The sequence below is a fragment of the Phodopus roborovskii genome, unplaced genomic scaffold (genome assembly GCF_943737965.1).
Source record: "Phodopus roborovskii unplaced genomic scaffold, PHOROB, whole genome shotgun sequence".
Classification (NCBI taxonomy): domain Eukaryota; kingdom Metazoa; phylum Chordata; class Mammalia; order Rodentia; family Cricetidae; genus Phodopus; species Phodopus roborovskii.
The window spans coordinates 18,031,874-18,054,956 of record NW_026126585.1 but is presented as its reverse complement, the minus strand read 5'-3'; the positions used below and the strand labels follow the sequence as shown (position 1 = coordinate 18,054,956).

Here is a 23,083-nt window from a genome sequence, read left to right as displayed (position 1 = left end):
TCAAACGGTGACACCAAAAAAGAATCCCTGTGCAGTAGGCACTGGGGTGGCACCTGAGGGGGGCGGGAGGGGGGGCTGGCCTTCTTCTGGCCCGCGGGGAGGAGGCGAGGGCCAGGGATGGCCTTTTGGGATCAGAAGGCTTGGGACACCTGTCTTCGTTCTTGGCTCTCCAGGGATGGTTGGTTCTGGCTCCCTCTTCTTCTTCGCCTCTTCTCCTCAGAGGAACAGGCCGGCTTTCCTCAGGAGAGCGGGGAGGTAAAGGCTGGCACCAGCCAAGATGATGGCGGAATAGGAGCAGGAGCCTGGGAATCCCTGCCTTGACCTCCCCACAGGGCTGTTAGAACGCGGGCAGACAGCGTGGGGGAGGGAGCGCAGGGCAGGGCCACCCGCCCTGGGCCACCCGCTGGTGACAATTAAGAAAAGGAAGTGAGGACACGCCACAGGGGTAGGGAGGAGGAAGTAGGAGAAGCCCCTCCCCCACAGGTCTGCCCAGTGTCCTCAGTTCACAGCCTTGGCCTGCTGGCTGGCTGCGAGCACCTCTTGATCCTCACACACGGGGGCCCAGTGGGGTTCAGGAAGTCAGACGCTGAGCTCTGGGTCCAGCAAAGAAGCTGGGGGATGGGGGAAGGAGTGGGTGGGGGGAGGGTCAATCTAGGCCTGAAGCAAGACCCTGACACCACACACATTCTCTCTCTCTCTCTCTCTCTCTCTCTCTCTCTCTCTCTGTCTCTCTGAGTGTCTGCTCACCTCCCTGTCCACTCTCCCTGGATGCCTGAGCATCCATGAAAGCTTGTGACCAGAATCTCCACGTTAGGCCTCAGGTGGGACAGGACCCATGTCCTTTCCTGCATCTGGCCTTCCCTGCTTCTGGAGCGGCCTCTGCCTGGGGGCTGAGGGCACTCTGCTAGCTCTCACCCCGCAGATGAGCCTTGCTGACTGAGGATTAGGTTCCAGTACCTTCACTTTAGAGAATGTAAAGTCACAGTTGGAAGTCAGAGGGACCTGCCTACTGAGCAAGCTGGCGCTTCGAGGCGGTGGGACAGTAACCCCGCGTCAGGAAGGTGGAGTGAGGCCTGCAAAGCGCTTTGCCCACAGCCCGCGTTTGGAATCAGGGGCGTGAGTGTGCAGGGGAAACGGAGCAGGGCTGGGAGCTGGGGAAGGGCCCGGGCTGGCTCTTGCCTCTGCCCAGCTCATCCCTTCCTCCCCTTCCCTTTTCCAGCCAGCCTTGATCTTTTTCAGGAAGTTCCACTCTAGCGGTGGAGAGGATCTAGAACGAGCTACTTCCAGCAGCCCACAATGGGCAGAGCTCCTTCCTTGCTTCAGAGTGGACACAGAATGTTTGTCTGCCTGGATCCCAGTGGGAGCCCCTTATCCCACCAAATCCCACTCGTGGTCCTGTGACCAGTCCGAGAGTTCTTCTTTCTTTATCTCCGCCAGAGATTTATTTATTTATTTATTTATTTATTTATTTATTTATTTCCCTTGACACCGGTCTCCCTCTCATCATTTCCATCCCAAGGGCCACAACTGTCCCTAAGTGCCCCTGCAATCCCCAGAAGTCCTTGTACCTTGCAGCTCCAGGCAAATGCTGTCAGGCATCCCAACCCCTTGTAGCTGCTTATGTCTGAGCATGGAAAGGACTGGAGGAGGCCTGGGTCTGGCACATTCTACCTTTCACCCTCCCCTCCTGAGCTGGCCTTCCCAGTGCCTCTCTCTCTGGAGAAGCCCTAGGATGCCAGGTGGCCGTACCCCAAGCGTTTCCACCCCCCTCAAATACTGAGGTAGCGAGTCTTTCCTATCCCTGCAAGCAGGGGCTTGTCCTCGGTAGTGTGGGGGAGACAGAGCTCACCAAGGAGGAGTCCAGAACGTAGCCAAGGAGGCAGGGAGAGTGGGATAGAGAAGGGCAGTTAAGAGACAGCATGAAGGTTGAGGGGTACCCAGCGCGTCCCAGGCTACTCCTCAGTGACAGGTACCTATCCCTGACCCGTTTCCCCCTGAGACCTTTTTGATGCCTGCGGGTATAAGGACTTTCCCATACCCCTCACCCCTGGTGGAGAGGACCAATGGCCCATACCAGCTCAACACAGAGGAACCATGGCTAGCCCTCCCAGAGTGCCAGGAAATAGCCCTGCGCTATGCCTGCTGCCAAACTCAGTGCCCTGGCAGCATGACTTCAAGCTGAAGGGGATTCCCTTCCTTTCCCCCAAGTCCAGGGATGGATATCTGTCCCACAATGGCCCTTCCCCCAGGGTCACCTGTGTCCTTCCCACTTGTCAGCTCCCCCCTCTGCCCCCCCCCCGCCCCTCCAGTCCCTTGCTGAGCTCTCTCTACCTGCTCAGTCGAAAGTAGAAGGTGGACCTTCTCCCTTTCCTGGTGACCTTCCCCAGTCTGTGGGAGGGAGAGGGGATGCCTGTTCTCATCTGCCTGGTAATTATCTTCCTTTAGTGTGGGGGATGCCCAAGGCCTGGCTTCAGGCTGTGGGAGAGCAGAGGAGGAGCCGGAAGAGCAGCCTACAGCAGCTGCCAGGAGGGACCAGGCTAGTTTACACTTGGAAGTTATGATGCCAGGACCAGCCCTCTCCCGTCCTCTGCCTCCTGGCCGGCTCACTCCACACTGAGACGGTAGGCTTCAAGACCTTGGGAGGACCCCAGGGGTTTTCTAGGCAGAGGATGTGGGTTTGTGTGTGGGGGTGGGAGGGATACAGTTTTGCTGAATGGAGAATCTTTGCTGGGGCACAGGGGTCGGGGTGGGGGCTGATTTTTTTTACCCTCTTTTGAGCCTACCACCCGTCCCCAAGGCTGCTCTAATAGGATGAGGCTGGTAAGGGCCTTCCACAGCCCAAACCCTCAAGGCTGGGTCCATAGGATTGGCTATGAAGTATGTTCTGTCCCCACAGGCCTCTCTTTTGCAGGGACTTCGGGACCCCAACCCTTTACCACCCTCCTTGTCTCCTTGGCTCAGATTCTGTTAAGATGATTTCTTCCCACCGCTGCCCATCATGTCTGCTCACAGAGACTCTTCGGGAACAAACAGAGTGAGGTGTCCCCAGGTGAGGTGGGGTTGACGAAGGACAGGGTTAGGATGTTTCCTCGACATCTTGGCCAGACTGAGGCCTGAGCCATCCTCCCTCACCCTCCAGTTTCTCTGCCTCTTTCAGAAGTGCCATGTGAGCACACACACACACACACACACACACACACACACACACACACACTCATACACACACACAGCCTGGAAAATTTGATGACTCTGCAGTGCTAAGTTTCCAGGACCCCATCCAGGCCAGTGGGAGGCTCTGAGGTTTGGGGCTGGACAGAGCTGTGGTTGGGGGTGGAGCGGGCAGCAGCCCCTGGTGCTGGGCAGAGGGAGCGGGTAGGCAGAGCTGGTTTCAGATGCAGGCTGCTTCGGCCTTCAGATTCCGTACCTGTCTGTTTTTCTGCACAGCCTCCCTCCACCCCCCACTCCCGAGCTTGCTGAGTTCCGGGCTTCCTTCCCAGGGCTCAGAAGCCTTCCCTTCCCACGGCTGAGTTGGCGCAGGAGCATCTGGGTGAGCGGTGCCAGGTGAGCAGCTGAGTCTAAGTTCTTGTGTCGGAGGCCAGGCCTCGTCTGGGTCTCTGCAGAGCCTGTGAGGGCTGGGAAGCCAGGTGGGTACTGCTGACCTAAATAGAAGAAGTAGGAAGAGGGTGGCAGAATCCCCAGGAATGCCAATCACTCCCAGGAGCTTCATAGCGGAGAGGATTTGAATTGGGCATGGGAACGCCTTCTGCCTTCTCTGCTCAATGAGGTCAGAAGTCCCGGGTTCAAATCCTGCTTTTTTCCTCGCACGCACGGGACTTCAGGTTGGCCTTTGGATCTCAGCTTCCTGTTTGGGCAGTGAGGGATGTGAGACCTGGGTCCCAGGGCCAGGTGAGCTCTAGACCCACACGATGGACTTGTGCACCTCCAGCTACTAGGACAAGTGGCGCAGACAACAGCTGGCTCACACACAGCTGGCCACCTGCCTCATGTGGGCAGCATGTCCCACCATGTCTGTTCGGTCACCTCGCCTCTGGAAACACAAAAAGGCCCGGGGGGGGGGGATGGACATCCAGACCTGTGCCAGGGACAGAGTGTGGGGGAGTCCCTGTGTTCACTTTCAAGGCCGCCCCTCCTTCTGGGCACAGGATACTGTCCTTCTCCAGAGGAGCCCTAGGAGGGGAGCTGCTTGCTCATATCTAGGAAGGGTGGGAGGAGCAGGGGAAGGATGTGAGCTGCTGGACCACCTGAGGATTCAGTCCCCTCTGGGCCAGAGGTTGCTTCTCTCCCTGCTCTCAGCCTTGCCCAGGCCAGGCTGCCTTAGGGTCAGGATCTGCTGCCTGGCACTGATGTGAAACTCCGCCCTTGCCTGCCTGCCCATCGCCAGGGCGAGGGAGGCTCGCGCCACCTTAATGCCCTCCGATTCTGACTCTGCAGGCTTCATCAGGATGAGGGCCCTGGTCCTGTTTGCTGCCCTCCTCTGGCTCCAGGGCCTTTGGGCAGAGGTAAGGTGGGCATGGGGCGGGGCGGGGCGGGGTGGGCGGGTCTGTTCTTTGAGGCATGTCGAGGCTTCCCACCTCTGTATGGGGCCCCACAGCTGGTCTCCATTATGAAAGCCCCTGCTCCCTTCCCACCCAGGCCAGCAAGGAGGCCAGGAGAACAGATTGGCCCAGCCTTCCAGGTTGCCGGCTCCCGCCTGCTGGCTGCACAGTGGCATGCTTTTAGGAAATGTCTCTTCAGTCCTGTGTGGTGGGGGATGGGGGAGTCAGACACATGGGGACTCCTGCCTCTGGTCTGGATCCTCACTCCACGGGCTTTCCCAGAGGTCTGGGCTCCACATCTGCTTCCCCTACTCTGTTCCTTCCTACAGGAAGATGCATGCCCATCACTGGAAGGGAGCCCAGACGGGGAGGGTGGAGGTAGGTGTCTTCAGAGCGAGAGGGAGAGGGCTCTGGAGGCGGGCAGTGGGCGGGTCACAGGGCTGATTTCTCTGCTAGATCCTGCCTCCCCCTGGTCCCTGGTCTCCTTAACCTTTTTGAGGGCAAAGGGGTGCTAGATGACTGAGTGCATGCACCCCTATCTCCCAGGTCCACCCCTGAGCGTGAATGTCAGCAGCCAAGGAAAGCCTACCAGCCTGTTTCTGAGCTGGCCTTCCGTGGAGCCAGGTGGATTGGGCTACGCCCTCAGCCTCAGGAGTCTGAACCCCTTGGGCTCTCCAGAAGGGCAGCAGCTCTGGGCTCACACAAACGAGTCCAGCTTTGAGTTCCATGGCCTGGTGCCAGGGAGTCACTACCAGCTGGACCTGACTGTCCTCAGACCCTGTGGGCAGAATGTCACTGTTAACTTCACTGTCCAAACGGGTATGAAGTCGGTGGGCTGGGGTGTGTGTGTGTGTGGTCTTACCTGGGGTTGGGGCAGGAGGCAACTGCTCTAGAGGACTAGTGGCAGGAGTTGGGGTTGGGGAGGTGGCTGCCCAGAGAAACCAAAGGGGACAACTCCACGGATGGCGAGCCCTTGGTATAGACTTGAGTGCTTCTATTGACATTTGGCACAGCTCCATCAGTGGTCCATGGGCTGCAGCTGCATAGCTCTGGGAGCCCAGCCATCCTGGAAGCCGCATGGAGCGATGCCCCTGGGAATCAAGACGGCTACCAGCTGCTCCTCTACCACCTGGAATCCCAAACACTGGCGTGTAATGTCTCGGTGTCCCCCAGCATCCTGTCTTACAATTTCAGCAACCTCTTGCCAGGAAGTCAGTATGTCTTGGAGGTTATCACCTGGGCTGGCAGTCTCCAAGCGAAGACTAGCATCCACCAATGGACAGGTAAAGTGGGGACCCGGCCAGCACCCTCCCCCCTTTGTAGCAGCTGGGCTGGGGGGGGAGGCAAGAGTGATATTGAGTCTGGATCCTCATAGGCAGCGTGTTGCCGTGTGGCCGGGGTTCTGAGACCCCTCATGTCACATCTGGTCCGGTACCTTGCTCCACAGTCCTTCCTGAAGCCTGGCTCTGCTCTGTCCATACTTCCTGCAGAGCCCGTACCTCCAAACCACATAGAACTACGTGCCTTGGATACCAGTAGCCTGCAAGCCTTCTGGAACAGCTCCGAAGGGGCTGCCTGGTTCCACCTGATGCTCACGGACCTCCTAGGGGACACCAACCTGACTGCGGTGGTCAAACGAGGGGTGTCCAACCACACCTTCCTCCACCTGTCTCCAGGCACACCTTATAAGCTGAAGCTTTGTGCTGTTGCTGGGCCCCACTGGGTTGTGGGGCCCGATGCCACCGAGTGGACCTGTGAGTACCTGGGGACAACAGATCTGGGTCGGTTTGTGGTAGCCACTGCCTGAGGGGATGGTAGTGGCAGTAGTAGTTATGATCGATTGCACCGTCTCCAGGCAGGCTCTGAGCCTGTCACTTTCTGGGTATGGTCCCATTGAGTCCCCCAAAGAGCCTAATATAGGTCTTGCTGTCCCAGAGAGAGAGAGAGAGAGAGGCACAGAGAGAGAGCGCCCAAAGCCAAAGTCGTACTGTATGTAAGTGTGGTGACTCTGAGCCTCGGCTGGACACCTGTCTTTGCCACCATGATACCATATTCCCACTCTGAGAAACAGTTGTGTGGCAGTTAAGTTTCTGCTACCTGTTGACTGTGTGTCTCCGGGCAAGTTGTTTGCCTTCTCTGTGCGTTAGCGAGGGTTGCTTTGTGGGAGGTGCTGTGTGTGGGTTACTCCTGAGCATGCTGGCGGGCACACATGTGAGCACTCGATCAGTTATTGTTTCTGTTACCGTTACCCATGGCCGGCCAGTTGGTAGCTGCCAGGCAGGTCTTGGCATTCATGTGGAGTATGGAAACTGCCATTGCTGATACCCAAACGAGGGGCTGGCAAGTACCCACGGAAAGCGGTGAGTGCACAGGGTGAGTTCTTACCCCCTGTACTTACCCCTGTCTCCTTAGATCCCTCCAACCCATCTGATCTGGTGCTGACCCCCTTGCCCAGTGAGCTCTGGGCAAGCTGGAAGGCAGGGCTTGGGGCCCGGGACAGCTATGTGCTGAAGTTAAGTGGGCCAGTGGAGAATAGTACTACTCTGGGCCCCGAAGAATGCAATGCTGTATTCCCAGGACCCCTGCCTCCCGGACACTACACCTTGGGGCTGAAGGTTCTAGCTGGACCTTACCAGGCCTGGATGGAGACCAGTACCTGGCTGGCTGGTGAGTCTGCTTGGAGTAGGGCTCAGTCTGGGAGACTCCCACGTAGGGAGTCTGCAGCCGGAGGGACCAGGGTTCCACTTTCTTAGTGTCTGTTTCTTCTCCAGAGCCTGCTGTCCTCCCCAAGGAGAGCCCTGGTGCCAGACTGTGGCTGCATGGACTACTGGAAGCTTCCAAGCAGTCAGGGAGGTGGGCACTGCTCTATGCTGATGGTGCCCCAGACCTCCTAGGAAACGTCTCTGTGCCCCTTGGTGCCACTGATGTCACTTTCTGTGGCTTGGTTCCTGGCGCCCACTACCGGGTGGACATTGCCTCATCCGTGGGAGACATCACTCAGAGCATCGCAGGTTACACACGTGAGTGCCAGCGTCTGGGACCTTTGGGTGTCTTGGGGAGGGAAGTTAGGAGAGGCTCAGCAGAGCAGGGCAGAGGGTGTCACGGGGCTGTGACATGGCCCCTTGCCGAATTTCCCCCTCTTCAGGTCCCCTGCCACCGCAGTCGCTGGAGGTCGTTAACAGGAGCAGCCCATCTGACCTGACTATCCACTGGATCCCAGCCCCAGGACAGCAGGAAGGCTACACGTTCACCTGGCATCAGGATGGCGGCCAGAGGTCACCTGGCAACATTGTTGCCTTGGGCCCTGACAATTCCAGCCTGACCCTGAAGTCTCTGGTACCTGGCTCCTGCTACACTGTGTCAGCGTGGGCCTGGGCTGGGAACCTCAGCTCCAGCTTGCAGAAGATCCACAGCTGTACCCGTGAGTTCCTGCCCTGCTCTCGGGAGGCTGCTGGTCACTGCACGTGTGGGCTTGTATCATCTGCTCCCTGCTCTACTCTGTGACAGGAGAGAAAATACTGGCATCTCCCAAATCAAGCATCTTCCACCTCCTACCTTCCACCTCCCGTCACGCGGTTGGCTAGTCATACCTACTCACCCATGTGCCCGCTCATCTGGCCATCTATTCATGCATCCCTCTATCCTTTTATCTATCCTGCTTACAAGTAGCTATTTAATGCCTCTCATTTTTGGGTATAGGGTTAGGTGCCAAGGCTAAAGATTATGGACAAGTCCAGAAAGGAAGACTGACAAATATGGTTCATATACTGATGATGTATATAATTTTATACATCATATTATTATAAATGTAAACGTATCAGTAGGGATATGCGTGTTGTACCAATTTGAATCACACAAAACCGTCTTCTTACAGATTAACATGGCTGCGTATCTGGGATTTTACGTGGCTTGACTTGATCTTTTCGCACTCATAGACGGGACACCCTGCTTGGGGAGTCAGGCAGGGTTCCAAGAGAAGGAGGAGGGAGATGGGCTGAAAAAGAAACCTGTGTGGCTAGGCAGGATGGCTGGAGGGCCTGGGCTAAGCTTGCTCAAAGGTCCACAGTCTAGAGATGTTTCGACCGACGCCATGCCAGTGCTGTCAGAGAATGGCCCTGAAGGGAGAGGCCCTGAACTGGCTGTAGAGGAAGCAAGGGACACGAACCAGACATGTGCTTAGGGAGCCAGCACACCTCAAGGCAGGAAGCCGGTATGAGGCAAGGGCAAGTGTTAGACCCCGTCTCTGCGAGAGATTTCCTGGGGAGGCTAAAAACTGAGCGTAGAGCCTCCTGGAAGATGGAACTTCACGTGGGAGCGTTGGAAGGAGCATTTGTCCTGAATCTGTCCCTTCCTGTCCTCCAAGGCCCTGCTCCTCCCACCAACGTGAGCCTGGGCTTTTCTACCCAGCCTGGTGCACTGAGAGCTTCCTGGAGCCACCCACCAGGTGGCAGGGACGGCTTCCATTTGAGGCTTTACAGGCTGAGGCCCCTGGCCCTGGAGAGCGAGAAGATCCTATCCCGAGGGGCCCGGAACTTCTCCTGGGCCCAGCTGGATGCAGGCTCTGAGTTCCAGGTACAGCTGGCCACCTTGTGGGGGTCCGAGGAAAGTAGCAGTGCCAACGTTACAGGCTGGACACGTAAGTTAGTCCCACAGCCTTCTTTCCCAGCCCTTTGGGCTCCTAGGGTCTCGGCGCCTGTGAGAACAAAGCTAGGCTGCCTGCGGGGGTCTGTCTCCTGATTCCGAGGCGTCAGGAAACTCCTCAAAGGCGCTTCATAGGGACACCTCTGTTCGTCCCTTACACAGCGCCACACCGTTCTCCAGAAGTCCACCTCTAGCTCTGCGTGGGCTGTGAATCATTAATAACAATAGCTACAGTACTCACGGGGCACCTTGCTTATTTGTCCTAACCCATGTTCCGTCATGTACTCACTGTGACAAGTAGTGACAAGTGTCCCACAAGAAGTGTGACCTTGATTCGTGGGTGAGGGAAAAGACAACTTTTCCTAGTCTCTTTGGCCTTATAAGGAACGTTGGAATTTTCATCCAGGCTGTATGAACAGAACAGAGGCTCTCTGCCATAGCCAACCCCAGCCCTATATAGCAGGGGAAGCCACAGAAACCCTGTAGAGCTGGGTTTGGAAGCCCCCCCTCTCACCAATCTGACTTCCTGGGCTTGTTCAGTCTGCAGAGGCTTGGGGGCAAATGGGTAGCACTCTCCTCTTACTGTCCTTTACACTTCCGCTAAGGACTGTGGGACCTCAGACATCTGGAGAGAGCTAGGTAGAAGTCTGGCCTACCCGGCTTCTAGCCGTTTCTTGGCTCTGAGAACAGACCTATGCTCTCCCTGAGCCTCAGTTTCCCTATTTGAAAAGAGCGGTGTTGCTAGGCCAACATCATATGACCCGGATAACCACCTGTCAACACATGTCAAGTTCCCTGGCTGTGGGGTTTGGGAAGGGCCGCCCATCGTTCCTGGGCTGCTGAGTTTAGCTTTGACTCCCAAAGGGAGGTGGCAGGGACAGAGTGAGCGTGTCCCCACTGCCTAGGATGAATGGCAGGTCTGTTTCAGAGTCTAGTCACTCACCTGCTGCCCTAAACTACACTGAGCTCTTAGGCTCTGGGACAAGGGTAGAGGGAGTGGGGACGATCTTTTGGGGGAGACATGTAATGTAGATTATTTTATCACCGTCTGTGCCCCCAACTTCTTCTCCCTACAGCTCCTTTAGCCCCCACACTGGTAAATGTGACCAGCGAAGCCCCCACCCAGCTCCAAGTATTCTGGGTCCATGCTCCCGGGGGCCGGCACAGCTACCAAGTGTCCCTATACCAGGAGGGTGCCCGGACAACCACCAGCGTCATGGGGCCCATGGCAGACAGGACAACCTTTTTGGGGTTGGCTCCTGGCACTAAGTACAAAGTGGAGGTCATCTCCTGGGCTGGACCCCTTTACACCGCGGCAACCAATGTCTCTGCTTGGACATGTGAGTAGAGTGTGTAAAGGCTTGCGGGGGAGGGGCTGGACACGTTAGCCCCACGTGAGTCCCGTGTCTCCACTCCCCACCAAAGGCCTTGCATGAGCTCGGTGAGCGCCCACACTGTGAGGCAATCAATCTCAGGACTACCTGGCCGCCATGTTGCCTTCTCTCCACAGACCCACTCACACCCAGTGAGTTGCTCGTGTCAATGCAGGCAGGCAGTGCTGTGGTTAACCTGGCCTGGCCCAGTGGCCCCTTGGGGCAGGGGACATGCCATGCCCAACTCTCAGACGCTGGACGCCTCTCGTGGGAGCAACCGCTGTCACCAGGCCAAGACCACCTCGTGCTGAGGCGCCTCACGCCGGGACGTACCGTCTTGATGTCTGTGAAGTGTCAGGCAGGGTCGCTCCAGGCCTCCACGCACCCTGTGGCGCTATCTGTGGGTAGGTTTTGTGTCTTAAGGGAAGGACAGTATGCCCGGGGGGGTCCTGCCTTTCTGCTCCCAGTTACCTACTCCTCCCAGGCAGATGTCTTCTCCATCCCTGCCCCGGTCTATACCTCTTGTGCCTCTCCAGATGGGCAACGATTCCCCAGCGACAAGTTGATGTCCCTTGTATCGGCATAAATGCCAGTCCTTTGTGCCCTCTGGTTTTAAGAGCACCGGGACCAATGGTATATCTTCTTAGAGAACACCGACACCTACACAGTGTGAGCTCTTCTTCCCCCCAGAGCCTGGCCCTGTGGAGGATGTGCTGTGCCAGCCCGAGGCCACCCACCTGGTCCTGAACTGGACGATGCCTGCTGGAGATGTGGATGCTTGTCTGGTGGTGGCGGAGCAGCTGGTGGGGGGAGAGGATGCTCACTTTGTCTTCCAGGTCAACACCTCGGAGGACGCTCTCTTGTTGCCCAATCTGATGCCCGCCACTTCCTACCGCCTCAGCCTCACTGTGCTGGGCAGGAATGACCTGTGGAGCCGAGCAGTCACCCTGGTCTGCTGTACTTCCACTGAGGGTAGGCACTTTCCAGCACTTTCTGTGGTGACAGACTCTTTATCACTGTCCCCTGGGGCCGTCCTGCTAAGCCTGGCTGCCTGGGGCCTTCCTTGACACGGACCTGGCGCCTTCCTCCGACCCCTACATTGTATTTTGGAGTATCATGCCCTGGTATCCTAACCCAAGAACCCTTCTAGGCCTTATTTAATTGTTCACTAGCCAATAGTTACCAGGCGCCATGAGAGGCGCTGGGCAGAGGGAGGCATGCCCCGGAGGCCTGGAAGATGCTGTGTCAAGGTCTTCCTTCCCCCTTCTCTGTTCCTAGTTTGGCACCCTCCTGAGCTAGTCGAGGCCCCCCAGCTGGAGCTGGGGACAGGGATGGGCGTGACAGTCACACGTGGCATGTTTGGCAAAGATGATGGGCAGATCCAGTGGTATGGCATAATTGTCACCACCAACTTGTCATGTGAGTTCTCGGCTTGAAAGGGTCGGGGAGAGCCTGGCTGTGCTGGTCTAGGGTGGGAAGCCAGCGCCTGGGCCAGCTGTAACGGGAAGGAGCCTTGACTGTTACCGAGGCCAAGGGTGGTGTTGGGTTGAGAGTGGGGTACACATCAGAGAAATAAGATAGCCGCCCGACCTACCGCTTGCCTCTCTCTGCCTCCTCCCCAACCCTCTTCAGTGACCCAACCGTCCCGGGAAGCCATCAACCACACATGGTATGACCACTACTATGGAGGACGTGACTCCTACCTGGCTGTCCTGTTCCCCAACCCCTTTTACCCAGGACCTTGGGCTGTGCCAAGATCCTGGACAGTGCCTGTGGGTACAGACAACTGTGGCCATACTCAGGAGATTTGCAATGGGCGTCTCAAGCCGGGTTTCCAGTACAGGTCAGGGCTGTGGGGAGGGGAGGGGAGGGGAGGGGTACTCTAAACCCCACGGAGGGCCCGCCCATGTTCTTTCAGCAATAGATAGGGCCAGAGTCACAGACGGAAGGCAAGTAAGTGCTAGTCATAAGGGTTCAGTTAGTATCAGTTTCCCTGGTACCATTGCGAAAGGAAGCGCCCACCGGTTACATGGTTCGTTTGTTAAAATGAACTGGGGGATGGGTTCTTTGGGGGGGGATTTTCAGGAAAAACCCAAGGCTCCCTATATCTAGAGCATAGGTTATGGGGATGATGGGGGATGGCGGACAGGCTGCCCAACCTCTAAACAGGGCAGGATGGAAACTAGCTGGCTGAGGTGGTCATTGCTGTTTCTCAGCCAGGTTTCTTCTTGGCTGCTCTTTCTCAGCACAAAGTCCTCCTCCTTTTTTCCAGGTTCAGCATCGCCGCCTTCAGCAGGCTTAACCTTCCCGAGACCATCGTCGCCTTCTCTGCCTTCTCTGGTAGGCCCGGCACCTGGCTAGGTTCTGGCTAGACCCTGGAGATGGGAGGAGTTCTGGTCAGAGGTGGGAGGGACTGAGCTTAGGCTCCTGGGGGCCAAAACTGCAGGGAGATGCCCTAGACTTCAGACCTGGATGGGGGCTGGGGCAGCTGTGGGAGAGGCAGAGGCACTGGGGGGTTTGCTACAGTGCACAGCTTCCTGTGTCTCTCTTTTTTTAAAAGTTTATTATTTATGCATACAGTGTTCTGCTGGCCTGTATGGCTGCATTCCACAAGAGGGCACCAGATCACATTACAGATGGTTGTGAGCCACTCTGTAGTTGGTGGGACTTGAACTCATGACCTCTGGAAGAGCAGCCGGTGCTCTTAACCTCCGAGCCTCCTCTAGCCCTCCTGTGTCACTTTCTGCAATGGGCAGCTCCCAGGCCTCTGTGCTCAAGAACAGCTCTGTCTAGAAAGAACCTCAGGGGAGACTCCAAATGTATCCAAACAGTATATCTAACTTAGAATTTCCTGGTAGGTAGGTTGGAAGCTGAAAAGAAAGAGGTGGCTGGGCGTGGTGGCATATGCCTTTAATCCCACCCTCACCTCACCCCCCTGGGAGGCAGAGTCGGGCACCTCTCTATGCTTATCTCCATGCTGCCCAGTTCCAGGCCAGCCAGGCCTTTACAGTTGAGACCCTGCATCAACAAAGAACAGAGAACAAACACAATAGAAAGGAGCAACATTTATCTTCAGTAACTGTTTTATTTAAGCCAGGACACTTAAAATTAAGTTAATATTTCAAAACAGCAATTAAAAGGTGATTGAGAGACTGGGGTGGGTACTTGTCTAGCATAGACTAAGCCCTAGGTTGGGTCCCTAGCCCTCAATCGAAGGGGTACCATGGACCACACCAGTAATCCTGCCACTCGAAAGGAGACTCAGAAGTTCAAGGCCATCCTCAAATATTTGGTTGGAAGCCATCCTGGGATATTTGAGACTCTGTCTAAAAACCAAAACCAAGCAAAACCACTAAGATCTTTTCCGTCTGTTTTCCCCGAGCCTTTGAGCTCTCACGTGTGCTCACACTGTGCAGATCTTAAATCTGTGTAGCTACACCGTGGCTGCTTGAGAACCCCACGTGACTGCTGGTTATTGCAGCAGATGGCATAGTTCTAGAAGGTTCAGAAAACCTGGCCTTTGGCCTGGTGGTGGTGACGTACACCTTTAATCACAGCACTCAGGAGGGAGAGGCAGGCAGATCTCAGTGAGTTCGAGACCAGCCTGGTCTACAAGAGCTAGTTCCAGGACAGGCTCCAGAACCACCGAGAAACCCTGTCTTGGAAAACCAAGGGGTGGGGTGGGGGAACCTGGCCTTCAACCCCATTCCTCTTGAGGGTATCAGGGAGAGTCTGTGGAAGGAAAGCAGTCTGCCTGTCTGATCTCACCAACCCCCAAGCCCAGACAGACATTTCTGGGCTGTTCGGTATCTGGGAGTATGGAGAGAGATCGCTGTATTCTCTGTCTAGAGGAGTTGGTTCTCGACCTTCCTGATGCCGTGGCCCTTTGACACAGCTCCCCATGTTTTGGTGACCCCCCCCCACCATAAGATTAGTTTGTTGCTTCATATTCCTTCCGACCTGTAATGCTGCTACTGTGATGGATTTGTGTGCACATATCCAATATGTGGTCCGTGATGCACAGGTTGAGAACCACTGACCTAGAAGGACCAAGTCCAGGAGAGGCTAGCCGGGCCTGCAGGGTCATGTGCTGTCCCTTCCCTTCCACAGAGCCCCAGGCCAGCATCTCTCTGGTGGCAGTGCCCCTGACGGTGATGATGGGGACCGTGGTGGGCTGCGTCTCCGTTGTGTGTGCGGTGTTGTGCCTGCTTGGCTGGTGGTGCCTGAAGGGGCCAAGGTGAGGAGGAGGCTGTGGGTGGTGCTGGGAAGCCCAGTGTGGCCAGCGGGCTGGCCAGTGGTAACCAACAACCCTCCATTGCCTCCTGTCGCCTCTGCCCTGTCACAGGCCAGAGAAGGATGGTTTTTCCCACGAGTTGATGCCTTACAACCTGCGGTGAGTGCATGGATTGGAACATGGTGATATTGTAGCAGTGTGGTCCTAGGGCAGGGTGCAGGCTGCCCTGCGGAGCTCCCGGGATGGCACCACACAGGGGCTCTAGTCCTCGCCGGCCAGGCCTCCATCTCTCCCCAGGCTTTTCAACCATTGCCCCTCTCTTTCAGCTCTAATTCTTTCCCCTCCTATTCAAACTCACTGTAGGAGCCAAGGCTGTCAGGCGGGTAGGGCCAAACGGTAAGGAGCTGATGAGGTAGCAGGCCAGAGACCCAGAGAAGGGTCTGATGGCATCTGCTGGAAGGGCTCCCTCTTGTGGGGACAGGCCAGTCTTGCTTGTATTAATACTTTTGACTGCTTGGACAAGACCCACTCTGATAGGATCACCACCTGCTTGACCTGCGCAGCTGTCACTTTCAGAGAACCGAAGAGGGCTGGAAGATGGTTCAGTATGTGGAGCAGTTGCCACGCAGGCGTGGGAACTGGGGGTCAGTTGGGCAACGGCAGCCCACCTGTAACGGCAGAGCTCAGAAGGCGGTACTGAGATCAGAGACTACAAGAGCCAAAATGGCCCACTCAGCGAACTGAGGGTGGCGCCTGTTTTTAGCTTCGTGCGACCACATACGGATTCATATATGCCAACCACATATGGATGCACGCCAACCATACATGCCAACCACACCATACTCATACATGCTCCCAAAAAGTTAAAAGATTAATATGATCTGAAGAAAGTTCAGAATAAGACAGACAAGTTAAATGTTGATCCCATGAACAAATGGCTTCGTAGCCTCCAGAATAATGCTTGTAATCCAGGCACCATGAGCCAGCCAAGGTGGTACATATGTTAAGCATCACGGTGTCCCACCTCCAGTCCCTGACAAACCACGTGGACCTTAAGAAAAGGTATTTTGTCGAAAAATACACTATAAAAGGCAAAGTGATAGGAATTTTAAAATACACTATAAAAGGCGAAGCGAAAGCCAGAGAAACTACACGGATTGAATCGGGCCACAAGTCTCTTTTCCTTATATTGACTTCCTGTTGAACTGAGCCCCATGTAGGCTGGGCTGTGGTTAAGAGGTAGAGAGTACTTGCCTACCATGCGCAGTCCCTAGTTTTGATCCCCAATACCAAAGAAACTCAAAAATAAACAAGGAAACAAGCTGTGCCCCTGGCGTGCATGTCCATGACTTCTAGCCTCTGCTCTGTCTCCCTGGCTTCTCCCCTCTTTCCTTTTTTATCACACTATGGGTTTGTGGGTCAGCTGGGTCCTGGAGAAGCTTTTTGTTCTATGCAGAGAGGGCGGGGCAACCCTGGGTCTGCATGTTCGATGCCCGCCTTCCCCGAGGCCACATTGTACAGCTAGTGGCACCTGTCTCCCAGGGCAGTGCTGGGCAGGGCCGGGCAGGGTGGGGCAGGGTGCTACGCACTCCACTCAAAGCTGGGGTCTACCCCTTTCCTCTTCTGCCAGGCGGACCCATCGGCCCATCCCCATCCACAGCTTCCGGCAGAGCTATGAGGTCAAGAGCGCACACGCACACCAGGCTTTCTTCCAGGAATTTGAGGTGAATCCTGTGTCATCCGCTGCTTCAGGGGGAGGGGGCCAGGGTGTCTATGCTGGGCTGGATCTGCCTCCCAGGCTTACTCTTACCACCCTAACCCTGCCTGCTAATGGGGTGAGATGAACCTGCCTCGGCATCTGGGACCTGCCTTGCCTTCGTAGGAGCTGAAGGAGGTAGGCAGGGAGCAGCCCAGACTCGAGGCTGAGCATCCTGATAACACCTCCAAGAACCGGTACCCACATGTGCTGCCCTGTGAGCAAACGCTGGGAGCAGGAGGGAGGGACGGGCCGCGGGTTAGAGTCTGGCCCTAAGGAGGGGCTGCATGCGCTGGTTCCAAAGGTATGCCGTCTCCTCTCTGCAGATGACCACTCCAGGGTCAGACTGAGCCAGCTGGCAGGGGAACCTCATTCTGACTACATCAATGCCAACTTCATCCCAGTAAGGGCCACCTGTGGGCCTGGGGGCATTCTTATTGGGGTTTTGTGAGGCTGTGTAGTTGTCTAGGAGTATCAGCAGTCTGTGCTTCTTTAGGCTAATCTGCTAAGTGTGCTGGGCTCTCTACTGGGCCCCCAGGAGGCAGGGCGGCTTAACCTTATACATACCTGCAAAGGAGCTCATTGTGTGTGTGTGTGTGTGTGTGTGTGTGTGAGAGAGAGAGAGAGAGAGAGAGAGAGAGAGAGAGAGAGAGAGAGAGAGAGAGAGCATGCACAGTATGACAGGTGTGTAACAGAGGAACAAGCATGGCACTCGGGTACATGAGCGAAGGGAAAAGTTGGTACTCTTGGGTAATCAGGAAAGCGTTTAGAAGATGAGACACTTGATCTCTTGAAGGATGGAGGGAATTTTGGTAAGAGATCAAAGGAAGGATAGAAACATCTAGAAAATAGACAACAATCAATGCATAGACAGGCTCTCTCTCTTTGTCTCTCTCTCCGTTTCTCTCTGTCTCTGTGGCCAGTGGGCTGCAGAGTCATGTGGTGGGAGGGTGGGTTTGAACTGGATAAAGGATAACCTTGATTGCTACACTGAAGACTTTGATTCCATCTGCCAGGCAATGGCAGGCACAGATGACTTGTGTTTATATGAAACATACTCAATATAAATTTTCACAAATAATGCACACACGGTTTAGCTTTAGGGAGGTCACTCTGGAGCTGGACGTGATGGCACACACCTGCAAGCCCAGCACATGGGAGAAATGGGGTCCAAGGGCAGCCTGGGCCACCTCGTAAACCATTGGATCTAAATAACAAAGCTGCTCAAAGCTCAGTGAAAAGCGTGGCTGGGGAGACTGTTTCTAGCATGTCAGAATCTTGTATTTCCATGGATGCTTTCCTTACCCCTTCCAAATGGGACGTGGGTGGTGGCAGTGTCCGCCAGATCGTAGTTCCTGTGGGTCCACTGCTCAGTGTTTGATGGTAACATGTCTGGTAACGTGTACCTGCCCTGCACCTCACACCTTAGGGTTACAGTCACCCACAGGAGTTCATCGCCACCCAAGGGCCGCTCAAGAAGACAGTAGAGGACTTCTGGAGGCTCGTATGGGAACAGCAAGTCCACATCATCATCATGCTGACTGTGGGCATGGAGAACGGGCGGGTGAGTGCCTGCAGCTTCCCAGAATGACCACCAGGTGGCGTATTCCCTCCTTGCAGGATCTCTCCCTCTCCCGCATGCATCTCCCAGCCCAGCATCCCCTTCCCTTGCAATCTTGGGGCATGCATGCAAGCAGTTGGTGGGGGATTCTCAGGATCACCTAGGATGGGGCAGTATGGGGAAAGGACCAGGCTCATAAGTTCCTGGCTTGATTCAGTTCCTCTTGGTCACTTACTCTAGGCAGTGTAGGGTAGAGAAGGTAGAGAAGGTTCCTCTGGGAGCCCAGGACCACCTCCTGTCTGAACAGAGGCGGCTACGTGTGTCCTCCTGTTGAGGCAATGGGGAAAGGGTAGACTGCTCCTAAGTCAGGGCCGTCCAGTTTCCCAAGGGAGCCGGAGCCAACACTGAGTCATACGAGGGCTGTAAAGGTACTGGAACGTAGCCAGAGGAGGGAAGTTTCTGGAAGACGTGGTCTCAGAGGAGCTGGGTGGAAGCAAAGAGCAGAATTTCGTTAGAATCGGAAGCACCAAAAAGATGGGTGGGGATGGTTGAGTCTGGGGACAGCAGCATTGACGAGGCTCTTCTCTCGAACGCCCTCACCCTAGGTGCTGTGTGAGCACTACTGGCCAGCTAACTCCACCCCTGTCACCCATGGTCACATCACCATCCACCTCCTGGCGGAGGAGTCTGAGGAGGAGTGGACCAGGAGGGAATTCCAGCTGCAGCATGTACGTGTGTGACCAGGGGACAGGGCTGGTGGGAAAGGCGTGAAAGCCGAGACTCCTTCTCCGGGTCCACATGAGGGTCACAAGCTCTTGGCCACTAGCCAGGGTGGCATGTGGGTTAGGAGTAAAGGCACAGTGAAGGATAAGGACTGGCCCAAGGTCACTCTGACTCAAAGACCAGGCCCTTCTACCCTGTGCTCAGCTCCGAGATGCCCGCTCACTCCAACTCTGTACTGTCACCACAGCTTGTGGGCCTCTTGAAGCAGGAAAGCCGGACGGTAGAACAGCAGACTAGAGGAGGGTCAAAGGTCCATGCTGGGGTCAAGGACCAGGGCTATGTGGCCATGGCCCTCCGTTTGAAGCAGGAGCTAACTAACCTCGGCCCTGGAAGGGTCGGTGAGGGTTTCTGGGATTAGGGAGAGGTTAAGAAGATCAACACAGCTGTCCCCCACTGTCCTCACTCAGGCTGTTCAGCAAAAACAGCGGCGGGTGAAGCAGTTACAGTTTACCACCTGGCCAGACCACGGGGTCCCAGAGGCTCCCAGCTCCCTGCTCACATTTGCGGAACTGGTGCGGGAGCAGGTGCAGGTCGTTCAGGGCAAGGGACCCACCCTGGTGCATTGCAGGTGAGGACAGGTGGGGTGAGGTGGAGGAGGGCCGGCCTGGCCCTGAGTGGGGGAAGGGCTCTGGATTTCGAGGAGCCCTTTCCCTCCAGTGCTAAGCTCTTCAGGGGCTGTCCCCACAGTGCGGGCGTGGGCCGGACGGGCACTTTTGTGGCTCTCTTGCGGCTACTGCAACAATTAGAGGAAGAGCAGGTGGTTGATGTGTTCAACACCGTGTACATGTTTCGGCTGCACCGGCCCCTCATGATCCAGACGCCGGTGAGGGCCCCATGCGCTGGGCTGGGCAGCTTAGACCCAAAGGCATGGAGGAAGAGGGTAGATGGTCTCACAGGAGCAGGAAAAGAAGTTCTGGGTCACGCTGAAGGGCCTGGGTGAGGGGCAACCTAGACCACCATCTTACCCAGACTGCCACATTCCTATCTGTAAAAGGAGAGAAGGCTCCGGCCAACCTCAGCACTGGGGCAACTCAAGGAAGTTCCCCAAAGGCTGTCTAGTCCCACTGGCCACATCCCTGCCTGGTGGGTTGGAGCCAGAGCTATTTCTGTCCTGGACCAAGGACACCTAACAGCCAGAGCCCTCTCCCTGCAGGGTCAGTACATCTTTCTGCACAGTTGCCTGCTGAACAAGATTCTGGAAGGGCCCTCGGACACCGCAGAGTAAGTCAGCTTCCTTCAGGTCCTGCTGGGTGGGCACTGGTGTCCTGTGCTTTCCCAGTAGGGTCCCGGCTCTGGTGCCATGACCCAGCAGAGAGGACAGGCTGAACAACCGCGTACCTTCTCCCCCTCCCCCAGCTCTGGCCCCATCTCCGTGATGAATTTTGCACAGGCTTGTGCCAAGAGGGCAGCCAATGCCAATGCTGGCTTCTTGAAGGAGTACAAGGTATACTTTGGGCCGAGGGCTGACTGACAATGGGGACACAGTTCTACCTGCCCACCTTCACCTTTCCCGTCGCTTTCCCAGCTCCTGAGGCAGGCCATCAAGTATGAGACTGGCTCTCTGATGCCCCCTCCTGGCTACAACGAGAACAGCATTGTCCCCGGTGAGTCTCACTGCATACAATGTTGGTTGGGTGGGGGTGGATCGAATGTGTACTGGAGACTCACCCTCACCCTCCTTCTGCAGGTGATCCTTCTCAGACGCAGTTCTCACTGGTGGAGGAGAGTCCTGCTGACCGCACGCTGGAAGCCTGGCTCTTCCCGGTGAGAGGGTGCTGACATTCACTCGCTCTGTGACCATTCGCGCTTTCTGAGCCGGGGCTGGGTCCTAGGGGCTCCCTTGGCAAGAGCAAGTGAGGGACGGACAGGAGATAACCTCAATCCCCCCCCCCCCCCCGAACCAACGAGCTGCTCCCTGCAGGGTGGGCCGTCTGGCCGGGACCACGTGGTGTTGACTGGCCCTGCCAGACCCAAGGAGCTCTGGGAACTGGTGTGGAAACATGGTGCCCATGTGCTGGTCTCCCTGGGCCTGCCTGATACCAAAGAGAAGGTGAGGGGAGTGGATGGGCAGGGATGGGGCCCAGGAAGGGGAAGTATGCGGTGCTGTTCGGCTGGGGCGTGGGCAGAGATTTGGGAAGCTGACTGAGAGGCCCCTTTTGGTCCCAGCCACAAGACTTCTGGCCGACGGAGATGCAGCCTGTTGTCTCAAACATGGTGACGGTGCACAGAGTGGCGGAGAGCAACACAGCTGGGTGGCCGTGTACCCTCTTCAGAGTCATACATGTAGGTGTTGAGACCACAGGGCATGGGGTGGAGGATTGTGAAAATGAAATCCCCGTGCTGGCATCCCCCCCCCCCCAGCACCAACGCTGACCTTGCCCTTGTTCCAGGGGGAGAGTGGAATGGAGAGGCAGGTTCAACGCTTGCAGTTTCCATGCTGGGAGTCTGGCTGTGAGCTCCCAGCTACCACCTTGCTGCCCTTCCTGGATGCTGTGAGCCAGTGCTGCTCCCGAGGGAAGAGCAAGAAGCCAGGGACTCTGCTCACCCACTCCAGGTGCCGTCAGCAAACGCCCGCCCGTGTGTTAACTTGGGCTATGGCTCAAAGGGTAGTCTCCCAAGGCCTCTGCCTCCTCTGCTCCATCCCCAAGGGTTTGGTAGAGTTCTAACTCGGCTGGTTAACTAAGTACCTAGCATTCCTTCCCAGTGCGCAGGGCTAAATTTGGTTTTCCCGTGTCTCCAGACACTGGCCCTTTCCCAGAGGCCCCACGTCTAACTCTAGGTCAATTACAGCAAGGGCACAAACCAGCTGGGCACCTTCTTGGCCATGGAGCAGCTGCTTCAGCAAGCAGGGACGGAGTACACCGTGGACGTCTTCAGTGTGGCGCTGAAGCAGTCACAGGCCTGCGGCCTCATGACCCCAACTCTGGTGAGAAGGGGACAGGGAGGGCCTTGCTGTGAAAGGGATCGAAGCCAGGCAGGTTCTGTCCTAGCTACAGATGACAGTCAGGTAACCCCATTCGGGTGGCTCTGTGGAGCAACCCCCATGCCCTTTCCAGATGGAACAGGGGTTAGGAGACCCCTGGAGCCCCTTTCTGTCGGACCTGGGCAAGTAGGTGACATAGCTTGTCCATGTCTGACCACAGGAGCAGTATATCTACCTCTACAACTGTCTGAACAGTGCACTGCTGGACGGGCTGCCCTGAGATGGCCTGTGCTCTGCCCGGCGGCATGTCCCAGGCCTGGCCTCGCTGGAAGAGATCAGCCTCCACCAGGCAGGCCTCATGCTGAGAAAGGGCAGAGTCAGGAAATAAAGACACAAAGACACGGTCAAACTCATGGTTTTGTTCTGTTTCTCCATCCTTCAACCCTGGACAGGGGTGACAGCTGGGGCCTGCGTCTAGCTGAGCCGGCTGACCTGCAGCTGGCAGCTCTTGGCATTTTCCTGGCGTCTCCTCTTCTCTAACCTCTGCTTTTCCAGTGTGTTCGGACCTCAGCCTCTCTACCCACAGTGTCCTGCCACTAAGCCCCAGATCTGGGTCCCATTCACTCACTGTTTGTCACTGCAAACGTGCAGGACTTACTTAGTGTTTTATCCCTCATCTTGTACCATCTCACCCTCTTGCGACTATTCACAGCCACTGCAGGCTCCTCCACAGCGTAGAGGAGCTAGAGCCACATTGTGACCTTTAAGTTAGGAACCAGAGGTGGCTCTGATTGGACCTGCCAAGTTTCCTGGGTCCTTCACTTTCTTCCCCTCTTTTATATAGAAGAATGGGAAGGATGTGGAGAAGGGAAAGACTAGGAGACCCTTCAAAAAAGAAAGAAGAAAAAAGAAGAAAAAAAAGAATTGTGGATGAGGCTTTCTGTCCCAGACACTAAAGGGCTGGATTATATACTACGGGATGCAATTGCCAACAGCCTCACAAGTTCCCGCCCCCCTCCAAGTCAGATGCTAATGACAGCGAGCCTGATGATTGGAGCCTGATTGCCACAGGAGGAATTTGGGAGGACACAAAGAATGCCCCAACCAACCACAGCAGAGCGCCTTTAAATGGATTTGGCTCCCCGACTGTGGGGGCGTGGCCAAGGCTCTCATTGGCTAACTTGGATCTTAGTAGGCAAGGGGTCAGTCAGATGGTCTGGGAGGGTCCTTCTCGGGTCTGGGTGAAGGAGGGGAAC

At 56.1% G+C, this 23,083-nt stretch overlaps 1 protein-coding gene across 1 annotated transcript; it reads left to right on the top strand.

Moving 5' to 3' along the window:
* Window positions 1-2,976: 2,976 nt before the first annotated feature.
* On the top strand, window positions 2,977-22,107 carry LOC127236426 (receptor-type tyrosine-protein phosphatase V). The gene is made up of 35 exons (XM_051204054.1): window positions 2,977-3,049; window positions 3,445-3,561; window positions 4,453-4,520; window positions 4,886-4,934; window positions 5,103-5,375; window positions 5,570-5,839; window positions 6,047-6,310; window positions 6,969-7,223; window positions 7,328-7,576; window positions 7,702-7,977; window positions 8,920-9,192; window positions 10,274-10,537; window positions 10,708-10,974; window positions 11,261-11,542; window positions 11,849-11,989; window positions 12,203-12,413; window positions 12,843-12,910; window positions 14,681-14,807; window positions 14,916-14,963; window positions 16,435-16,528; window positions 16,687-16,777; window positions 16,887-16,963; window positions 17,990-18,124; window positions 18,727-18,849; window positions 19,312-19,472; window positions 19,592-19,727; window positions 20,058-20,125; window positions 20,261-20,348; window positions 20,430-20,508; window positions 20,592-20,668; window positions 20,826-20,954; window positions 21,071-21,187; window positions 21,295-21,458; window positions 21,695-21,830; window positions 22,048-22,107. Exons 3-35 carry the CDS (start codon window positions 4,464-4,466, stop codon window positions 22,105-22,107), a joined length of 5,109 nt encoding a protein of 1,702 aa, XP_051060011.1. The 5' UTR covers window positions 2,977-3,049; window positions 3,445-3,561; window positions 4,453-4,463.
* The last annotated feature ends 976 nt before the right edge of the window (window positions 22,108-23,083 follow it).